Genomic DNA, 10,895 nt, shown 5'->3' with positions numbered 1-10,895 from the left:
ACTTCAAGCCTAAACCTTCATGTTGTTAGGAACATGACTCATAGCAACTTATGGCAGCGCAGCTTCCTACAGCATTATTGCCATCACACTTTTTATGCTGTTTTAAGCTGAAGGCATTCAGTCATCGGCACTTCTGCACACAGGCTACCGTGTTCTATTTAGCCATCTTAAAATACATGCACATACAAAAGGCATGTATTTCCATATTTGAAGGTATTTTACTGGAATAAAAAAAAAGTAAAACTGAGTACAAAAGCACACTTAGATCTTATAATTATATGTCTAACTGGTCACCTGCCTTGACTATGCAATTTGTAAACCCTTAAACTGCTTAATCTTAACACTGAACATTTTAAATATCAGAACAGCAGATACTTTAATCAAGCTTTGTTTGAAATACAGTACCCCAAAATTAAGTTAAAATGCTGGCTTTTTATTTTTAGGCTAGGCCTGTAAGGGAATAGCTACAGAAGAGAAAACACAGAGATAATCATCTTAATATTAAAGAGGCATTGTGATCTAGGAAATAGATACAGAGACATGATTTTTTGACCATTTTTCTCTTATGCTGCAATCTGTATTGGCAGGTGTTGAGAGGTAACCACATAATTTTAAGCAGAGTCACCTGAACAAGCCAGGTTTACAGGCAGCAAGCCATACTTGCTGCCTTGCACACAAACTCTTTAGCTATCAAGTCAGTCACATGGAAAGTGTGCAGTATCGAAGGAACTGTGCAGTCTTTTCTACCCAGAAAGTCCACTGTTCACCTAATAATCTTACACATTAGCCCAAACAGCTACCACCAGTTTACCAGGCTTACTTCATATGTCAGTATGAAATATCATGACTGTTTTTCTTCCTGTTAGTAAACAAGGGCTGGATACTGAGTGAGGGGGTGATTATACACAGCTAGTAATAAAAGTTTCAAGTAAATCTCCGTGTACTATTTTTGCCCTACTGACTGTTAAACAGTTTGTGTCGCCAGGCTTTTTAAGCCTCATTTGTGTGATTATTCAAGTAGATTAGAGTCATTTGGGCTTCCCATCAAATAATCAATTGATAGTAAAATAAACCCCATAAATCTGGCAACTCAGCAAAAATACCCAAAGTCAGTGCTCTGCTAAAAAAGCTTATGGCATGTTCTCTTGTGCCAAGTCCTCTATAATATTCTAGGGTGCATAATTTCTGTTGTTTGTGCCATCTAGTTTCTACAAGAAGCACATTGCATATGCCTGGCATTCACAGCTTTGCAAAGCAGTAGTAGCAAAAAGATTTAAGGCAGATACAAAGCTGGGCACTAAAGTTAGCGGCTTTCAGTTACACCTCTCTTCTATGACTCCTGGAAAATATACAATCCACTGGAGCAAAATGTTGCCACTTTCCACATGCAGCAAGATAGGGCCACTTAAGCTATTGCTTTAAGACTGACTTTCCACAGAAACTCGCTTTTGTTTCTCCCCCGCTCTCCTTCCCTCACACAGCTTCTTCTACAGGTACTGCCAGGCCAAGGTGAGAACACTCAACTCTGTCATGCACTCAGAGAAAAAGTCTTTATCCTTCAGATGTCCTATCCATGACTAGGTTCCCTGGCTTTTTATGCAACTTGCACTGTGAAGGTAAGAAGCAGAACGTGTGCAAATGATTATTTAGCAAATTTACAGTCCCTGTAGTGAAATGGACACGAAAACATATCTTCAAAAGAGCACCAATTATAGATGTCACTAGCTAGATATCACTGTCTTGAACTTAGGCCAGCACTGCAGAACCATATTGTGGAAATACATAAAGCACTACAAGTGAAAGAAATCATACCACTGAGAGACACTGGGAAGGCAGCCAGCTTGAGGTTAGGGTTTATCATCATTCAATTCTATGCAAGCGTCACAGGTCCAAAAAAGCAAAGTGAAGCATCTTAGTTGTAGTGATGCCAGCAGAATAGTAATTTTCAAAAAAATTCAAAAGATTAACATCAAGCAGATTGGATCATAGACATACTACTTTTTCATTTTTCCCAAATTAAGAAAAAGCTTATAAACATCTGATAAGGCTAGGAGTTGCAATGAATGCTAACTGAACAAGCTGAAGCCATGTCTTCCTCAGCTTTAAGATGAAAACTATTTTCCCTCAGCTTTTTCTTCATCCTATGTGCACAGGTTTTAGCAGAAAGAAATCATATGCCATACACCACACATTTAGACTGGCACAAAAGGTGACAATACAACAAGTCATTCTTAATACCACCTTCAACATCAGAATTTTCTAAGACAAGCAATTAAAAGCCTAAGTATTCCTGGATATTACTCTCATATGTTACCATAAGGTTTGGGTTTATTAAGAGGGGGTCGTTCCTTTTAAACAGGCCTGAGCTAATGCATGCAATGAAAAAGAAACAGTGTGCCTGTTAGAAGAGACTGTACTGACCCCACAAAGACTCAACTCTCATTCTCCAATTAAGTTCTTAGCAGCAGTCCATGCAGACAAATGGAGAAGTCAGCAGGTAAAGGATTTCTTACCAAATCGAAGGATTTCTCAGCACAGTAAGCTGCAGCAGTCCCTTCATCTGTACTTACAGCTTTGAAATTTGAGAGCTGCATTTTTTTCCATTTTAATACAGGAGCAGGAAGGCCTCAGTGCTTGGAAGCATGTATCTCAGCAATGACAAAATGAATAAACAAATCAGAAAATCCTCCATTAATTCTTGTTTCCCAAGGGGAAAAAAAAAAACAAACCCGTTATTCAGCCATTTCTGCCCAGCTAAGAACAGAAGTGACACTTAAAGCCTTTTACCTTAGGAAAAAGAACCTACTGCCAAGTCTGCTACAGCTTTTTTTTTTTTTTTTTAAAGGCATTCAGTCATGAGCACTTGAGGTAAACTTATAAATATATCCTAGGTACATTTTAATTGAAAAATATTTTAATATTATTACATAGTTCATCAAAGCTTAACTGCTAGGTACAAGTATCATAGAATCATAGAATATGCTGAGTTACATAGGACCCGTCAGGATCATCATGTCCAACTCACTAAAATTACAGACACACCCGTTTGAGCAACAATATCAGTGATATTTATTTAAAATACTTTTGCTGAGGAAATTTGTTTCATAAGAGATGGTTTTCAAACAAATCAGCAAGGTTATGAAAAATAAAACAGACACTCTTTCAGGAGAAAAAGTTACAAAGAAAGCTTTTGCATATCAACAAAACCTCAGTCTTTTGATTTGCAGCCTGAGTCTCAGTCCCAACCTTTTCTGCCTAATGAACCCCACTATCCATCTTTAGATCTGGTTTGTTCTTGTCATTCTTCACTGAGTAGATGAAGTACGTTAAGGTGTCCTTTTCATTCACTGGAATTGTCCTAAAATGGCAGCCAATTATCTATAAAGGAAGAATACAAGGAAATTAAATAATCACCCTTACATGCAAAAACGGAAGATTCAAATTTAAATCTACTACAATAAAGTTTAAAAGACTGATTAAGAAGCTTACAAAAAAGGGAAATATTGCCTCTTTTCTGAAGTCTTTAGTAGTCATAGAAAAGGTAAACAGGAATCATTTTACTGATAACTGTGAACTAAATGTAGCAGATTGTACCCCTAATTTACAAAGTAAAAAGTCCAGAGATCTTTCAGGGGAAAAAGCCCTCAAAGCTATCACAACCATGGGACTATAATTTCATCTGCTCAGTTAAAGCTTGACTGTAACAGGTGATGACTACAGAATATCAACAGTGACAGCACAGTAACGAGAGGCTGCTGTTCTCCCCTCAGCTTGGGAGGTGGTGTGTGTCTCCATCAAATCACGTACAGAAACATCAACACAACACAAGAATATCAGAGAACTATAACTGAACATTCAGCTCTTCAAAACAGCTATCTATGAAAATTTACCATGCTGTAACCATTGAAATATGACAATCTGTAAGCAGTTATTTAATCACTTGTCATTTCAGAAGCCTTTCCCTTCATCAAAATGAACACCAGCTTTAAAAGAAAGTTGCAAAATATTGTAACTGGCTGAGTCTATTCTCTGGCTTTTTGCCAGATTGATAGATTAAAATTATGAAGTGAAAAACATGGGACTGCTCATTTAAGTACCACAGGATAGAAGAATAAATGTTTAGCCTATCTATCTAAAAAAGAAGCTTTCTAAACTCTACCTCCAAAAACATTCAGAGAGAAACAGTTTGACAAAGTCATTTGAAGTGGACTTTCAGTAACAGCCAGAGCAGTGTCTTTGGTGTGTTAGAACAGATTACAAGGAATCAAATGCAGTGTATACTAAGGAAGCTCTGTGGCTATGGCTCACAAATACCTGCAGGTCAGTAAAACCAAGCATGTGGCAGAAGCAGCTTTGCCCGTGCTCACCATGCAGCATAGGAATAATCTAGTGCAAGTATCATGTGCAATGCACCTAAACCAGACCCTTAGAAACAGCAGTTTTGCAGAATAAAAACTGCTTGTGCTTCTTCAAATCACAGTCCTGCTAATTCGAGAACTAACCTACATATGAGAAAATGAAAGATTGATTTTGCATTCTTACACTTAGTGGCAGCAGGACTACTCTTTCGCAGTTCAGCTTCGAGATCACCCACACCTTTAAGAGCCTTGCTTTTAATCCACACAGATTAAGGGAGAGATGAAAAAAGTGTCTGCACTTAAATACAGCTGAATGTATCACTGCACAAAAGTGAAAAATCAGTAGCTATACCTTCCTGTTAGGATCACCAGCTCTTCCACTTACCAATATGCTGTGACTGCACCTTTGCAGCACAAAAGAATTCCTTTAAAATTGCACTCATGTGAAGCAAAGATGCTAACATACAGCTGTACTGGCATGCAGCATCAGCATGTTTAGAAACAGTAATAAGAAAAACCCTAATTCCATAAAATTCCAGTTTTCTGACAGCAGATTCCAGGGGTTTTAACAGAATTCATTATCAATAGCATCATGTTTTTTCAGGTTTCTGTACTTTACATATACAGAAGCCTATGGTTGCAGTAACTAGCTTTTTAAAGCAAAGTCTGAACCTTACCAGAACTTCACTGACACCTCTCAGTTTCTAGCTTTTTTTTAGCAGGACATTTCAGGTGAAGCTGTGGTAGATGCACAGAATAAACCCATGATTCTATGATATTTAGGGGCATGCATATCATCTTACTGTTCCAGCTCAACACTGTGTTTTTAAGCAGAACACCCTCCTTTTGGGAGTTAAGGGTCCCTCCTCTGTAAAGAGCTTTTACTTTTGATCTACTTGGCTCAGGAGCTGTGACCAATGAAGGAAGCTAGATAAGCAGCTCCCTTTTGTTCTCCTAAAATCCAGATTATATAGGCACTTTATGCAAGGATCACAGTGTATAGAAAACCACATGCCATAGCAAGTTGCATTTTCTATTATGGGAAACACTCATACATACTTCAACAAGCTGTGCTTTGTTAAGTCCCGGTCTGGTCTGTAGCTTGAAGTGTCTTTTGTACCTTCGAAGTGTGTTTACTTGTAACTGATATAAATCAACCTAGAAGAAAAGAGGGGGAAGGGGAAGAAAACAATCTAATATAACTGAAAAAGATTCAGTCATTAATAGTTTGCCTCGCAAAAACGTTTTGGAATCTCACAGATACGCAAGTGTAAACAGTCAGCGCAGCAGATGTCATTTTGACAAAAAACAAAACTCCACCCTGCACCTTCCAGCAGAAAGGAAAATAGCCCAGCTCAGTTTGAGAGCGTTTTGTTGTATCCAAGCATGGCTCTACCTCCCTTTAGCTGTGGACAGTATTCAGAACTCATTATTGTACTTTAAGCAGTTCTGGGTTTTTTGTTTGCTTCCCAGTTCCAGCATGATAACACAAAGTCCAGTAACAACTTTCATGTAACATCTATGAAGATGCTGATTCAAAGGAGGCCCCTGTATTGTGATTTCAGCCATTAAATCTTATGCAGCTTACAGGCAAGACACAGCACATCTGCACCATGGAAGAGCACATATTAGAATCAGGACAAAGTCTAGAGCACAAGTTTTCTTGACTTGAGGTGAGTAAACCGCTCTTGCTCTCCAAACACATCCCTGATACACAAACAAAATGCAGGAACTGTGTGCATGGGCATAAACGTCCGAAACTCTTTCTCAATGAGTCAACAGTTCAGAGAATTACACAAGGTCCTCTCAGGGATACAAATATACAGCCTTAATCCAGTACTCTGCCAGTTTTGAATCCTATGTACTCTGATCAGTCACTTCTCACAGCAACAGCTTACCCTCCCATCCTCCCTGACAACTTAAGAGAGCTTAATCAGATGACTGAGTGGGAGAGCAAGCTCAGAAAGCAGGCTGAATGAGAAATTCTACTAGATCAGTTGCAATTACAATAGTATTTTCCAAACTCACTGCAATAAAGATTGATGAAGGCATTCACTTTTGCTTTAAATTAATTTAACAGCCTCACTGCAATATACTTAAAACAGCAATACTACTGCATACTTGGCAACCTGGCCAGACTTGAGGTGAGGCCCCCTTGCATGACAAAGGATGGTATCCTTTGGTGTTTCTAAAGTTTACATGGCATTAAACCCCACTTCCCAAGTCACAGTGGGGAACCCACCCTCGAAGCATCACACAAAGGAGCAGCAGCAACTTTTCACCAAGCCCCAGAAGCTACCAGTACTGCAGAAGTTTCTTCCCCTCCTGTAGGGATCACTTCTAACCAGTAAAGATGGTCATGATTGAGAGAGAAATGGGAGAGCCTTACAAATCACCAGAAGAATGATACTTTTTTCCTTAGCAAATTGGATAATAATTGAAAATAAAGGTAGTCAAGGGCAAACAGGTATCTAAAGCATACAGTAATTACAAGGAATGAACATACTGCCCTTGCCCAAAGGGCCAGCTGATGCTCCCCAAAAACAGTTTCCAGTTTTCTTTTCTATAATAATACTGTTAAGCAAAAAAGCTTGTTTTCTCGTTCTGGAGATATCCGTCAGCTGTGACACGCTTCATAATCCTGGCATAAGAAAACAAAACAGGCTTCCAGGAGAGCTGCAATTACCCAGTGTCAGAGAGCTACCTGAAGTCACACACAGCACTAGCTTTAGACAACTTCCCAAGAAACAATTCCAGATATTTAACAGACAGACAACACTACCCAGCATCAAACTACTTTCAATCTCCTAAAATCCTCTTAGCCAGAGCCTTCAGATTGGAGCCCTGTGCCTAAAGGCACAGACTCCCATGCGCTTAGGTTGCTGTTATATGCAGATGCTGACCATAAGGATGCCATTAAATTAACACTTACAGAGCAATTTCTGAAGAATGTTTTAACAATCCCTCTCAGAAGGGACCACGTAGGCATGACAGCCTCTGCTCAAAATTAACACACTGAGGAGCACCTGCTAAGCAACGCTGTAGCAGAAATAACCCAGAGCATGTATAAGAAAAAGAGAGCCTTATGTTCAAGACCGACCCATTACACTATGAAAAAAGTTGAACGCTTTCGTTCCCTTATTTTAATGGGTGAGATTTCACTGGTGTGCAGTGGAGAAAACAGGTTGAAAAGACACCGTATTTCTCTACTCCACTCCTTCATAGCATAGCTCCCCAAATGGCTCTTCCCCCACAGTGGGGCAGAAACAAAGCTACCATCATTAAACTTTCAGTGTTTAACATGACTAAGGCAATGGAGCAATTGCCAAGAGCCATCTGCAATGCATTTAGCACAAAAGAAAAGTTTGGAGGGACAGGACAGAGAAGCATTTATATCCCAAGCACTATATGCAATCCCCTTCAGGTTGTCAGATCCTGCAAAAGATAAGAGTTCGATGGTATGTGGCAAAGCACTAGTGGGGAGAGGAATCACTGAGGAGAAAGATGAAAACAGCAGATTTCTGAGAGAACCATCAGACACTTAAAAATATAGACTCTTGTTCCTTCTACTCTGCACCATTTAATCAGAAAACATGCCACAAAATTCAGTTAAATTCTGTTATATTAAGAACGGAGAGAATCAAGAATCTTGCCTTTCCCACATATAAGGAAAGCTGTAAAAGTGGGAGAGTGCTATTGGTGCAGACTCGGTGTCATTAAGAAGCTTAACAAAACAACTCGAAAAAAAACAAAACACAATCATTTAGCTACCTCCGGAGTGTCGATGTCTTGCACTGGTGAGTCACCATCATCATCGCTGCCTTTCCTCTTTCTTCTATTTCTCACACTCTGAATTAAATTTTTGTGGAAGTCACAAATGTACAGATGTCTTGCCTAGAAGAATAAAACGGTGTCTTTCAATCAAATCCATGCAGTGCATCACACTGACTAAAGCGCACGTACATAGACAACCCTTCAGCAATCACAGCCACATTAACTGAGTTGAGGTAGCTTTACTACTGGCTTCTTCTAAATGGAGAGTGTCGCGCTGCAGATCGCTGCCACCGGCTGGGCCCCGAGCTCACCGAAACGCTGCAATCGGCCGATGCAGCAGTGCCAGGCTGCGGAGCCACGCGAGCACTGCCCTCCCTCCCTGCGGCCGCGCATCGCACCGCGGGGGCCAGGCAGCACGCAAACAAAAAACAAGCTTTCAGTTGTTCTCTGCAGGGCTAAGGGACGGCTCTCGTTTCCCCAGCTATATCCTCCCCTCCTTGTTTTACTTCCGCTACCCGGCGTGGTCACGCAACACACTTATTTTTACTTTCTTTCTTTTTTACAAGTTTCCCTTTCGTAGGGATCTGCACGCTTTGGGAGGTCTCGGCGCGTACCAGCCCGGAATCCCCAGGTCCGCGTGCTTTTAGGGCAATGCGAGCACGAAGCAGCGCTAGGGACCGGCCTGGAGAGCCGGGCCGGGGTCCCTGAGGACGCACGCAGCCCCGGCCCGGGCGCGGGGCGCTCCCGCCGGCAGCTCCACGCCGCAGCCCGCCTTGCCCTCCCGGCACCCAGCGAGGGCGGGCGCTCTCCCAGCTGCCGGGCATCCCACCCCGCTGGAAGGCGGCCGCCCCCCGCGCCCTGCGGTCCGCCCGCCCTGCCCAGCCGTGCCGAGCCGCGTTGCGCGGGGCCCGATGGCTGCCGAGCGGAAGATAAAGCGGCACGGGAGACGTGCAGCGCTGCAACACGAGGCGGGGCAGCGAGCGCGGCCCTCGCCAGCAACACAGACAAACTAGCGCGCCGGGAGCCATGCAGGCTCCGCTCCGGCGAGCAGCGGCGCTTCCCGGCCACGCGTACCCCCGCTCCGGCTACAGGGGGGCACACGCAGCCGATGCCCCGGCTCTTGGGGTTACAGGGGACCCCAGGAGCAGGCGGGCGCTACCCCCCGCCCGGAGGGAGAGGACTTTCAGGCAGTGCTCCTGCCGCGCCAGCCAAACGCGGCCGTAGTACGAGCACTTCCCCGCCGCCAAACACCCCTCCTCCCCCACTAAACTTGATTAAAAGTCCCCCAACCAACTAAGCCACAGATGCAGCGACCCACCGGCCGCTTCTGTCCGCCCGTCCCACCGGCTGCCCTGGTGCGTCCTCCCCTCGCGAACTTACGCTCTTGTCCAGCTCGATCTTCACCTTCTTCTGCGAAATGCTCTTCTGGATCCGCTTGCTGAAGCTGGCGTTGCCGGCAGCGCGGCCGCACCGCTCGCCCTCCTCCCGCAGGCAGCACAGCTGCCCGGCCCCGGGGCCGCCCGCGCACCCGCCGCCCGCCGAGCCCGCGGCGGCGGCCGGACCCAGCCCCGGCGGCGCTGGCGGCGGCGGCGGCACCTCCACGGCGGAGCCCGCATTGCCCACCACCGCCGCGGCGGCGGGGTCTGCCCCGCGCTGGGTCACCTCCTCGGGGGCGAAGCCGTTCATACCCGGCGCCACCGCCGCGGCCGGCGGGATCCCGCCCCGCACCAAACTTCCCCGGCGAGGCGCCGCGGCCCGGCGGGGTGCTCCCCGCTCCCTGCCTGCCTCCCTTCAGCGGCAGCACCGGGGCGCCAGTCCACCCTCAAGGGCGGTCAGCCCACGCGCTGCGGAAAGGACTCTCCCCGCCAGCAGCCGCCGGCCGAGCCCCGCGACTACCGGAGCGGCGGCGGAGCCCCGCGGGCCACCCCACTTCCTCCTTCCCCCCCTGTCATGTGGAGACTCTTCAGCTGTTTCCTATGTAACAACAGCAACCTGCCGCCCCGCCCCGCCCCGCCCGCCGCGCATGCCGGCTGCCGCGCGCGGCCCCACGGGAAGCGCAGTTCCTGTCCCGGCCGGCGCGGCCGCGGCATCGGCGGGGTGCAGGATGCACTACGGGAGCCGCTTCTTTTTTCCGCCCCGCGCTCCGCTCTTTTCCTCCCGTCTGGGGGCCGGGCCCGCTGCGCGGGAGCAGCAGCAGCGGCTCAGCCCACCTTTAAAAAGCCCTGTCCGTCAGCCTCTCTTTCCCCCCCTTCCCGTGCCTCCCCAGCGGCGCGTCCGTGCGGTGTGAAAGGGCGGCCCCGGAGGGTGTCGCGGGTCGGAGCTACTGCTGGCACGGCCGAGCGCGTAGCCGCGCTCCCAGCGACGCGGGGCCGGCTGCCTCCTCCCGGCCCTCGGCGGCGCCTCGCTGTGCCGCAGCAGCTCCCTCCTGTCCACTTGTTCTCGCTCCAGTGTTTTAGCCGAAGCCGGCACTGCTCGGGCTGCTCGTTCCGGATCATCTATCTCCTGCCTTCCGTCTTGGCCTCTTCCCTCCCTGCCTCCTTTCTTCTCCGCTTACTGTCGGCCATGGCTGGGCAGCGGCTCCCGTCGGCCGGAGAGGGCGAGCAGGCTCTCTCCGGGCGCTGCTGCCCCTCCGCCGGCGGGAGGGAGCTCTCCGGGAGCCGCAGCGCAGCCGCCGGCTGTGTCTCTCTCGGCAGAAAACAAACGAAGCTCAGTCCTTTGTTAGAGCTGCTTTTACAACGCACGTAGTCAGGGCTCCGTCCTGCG

The 10,895-nt window shown here is 46.5% G+C and overlaps 1 protein-coding gene across 1 annotated transcript; it reads right to left on the bottom strand.

The window, feature by feature from the left end:
• Positions 1 to 3,045: 3,045 nt before the first annotated feature.
• On the bottom strand, positions 3,046 to 10,070 carry SAP30 (Sin3A associated protein 30). Its single transcript, XM_082282569.1, has 4 exons — positions 9,513 to 10,070; positions 8,130 to 8,252; positions 5,418 to 5,516; positions 3,046 to 3,378 (listed from the first exon to the last, which is right to left on the bottom strand). The coding sequence occupies exons 1-4, from the start codon at positions 9,816 to 9,818 to the stop codon at positions 3,256 to 3,258; spliced, it is 651 nt and encodes a 216-aa protein (XP_082138695.1). The 5' UTR covers positions 9,819 to 10,070; the 3' UTR covers positions 3,046 to 3,255.
• Between the last annotated feature and the right edge of the window lie 825 nt (positions 10,071 to 10,895).

The sequence above is a fragment of the Coloeus monedula genome, assembly GCF_965178545.1.
Source record: "Coloeus monedula genome assembly, chromosome: 5".
NCBI lineage: Eukaryota > Metazoa > Chordata > Aves > Passeriformes > Corvidae > Coloeus > Coloeus monedula.
Note: the sequence above shows the minus strand (reverse complement) of the source record. Positions and strands in the feature narration are given on the sequence as shown.

Bases quoted from the DNA above. Each gene is read 5' to 3' on its own strand.
- SAP30 (XM_082282569.1), bottom strand. From the start codon at position 9,818: ATGAACGGCTTCGCCCCCGAGGAGGTGACCCAGCGCGGGGCAGACCCC. The intron at 8,253-9,512 runs GTAAGTTCGCGA...TTATTCTTCTAG, and splicing joins AGATCGAGCTGGACAAGAGC to GCAAGACATCTGTACATTTG. The intron at 3,379-5,417 runs GTATGTATGAGT...CTTCCTTTATAG, and splicing joins ACAAAGCACAGCTTGTTGAA to ATAATTGGCTGCCATTTTAG.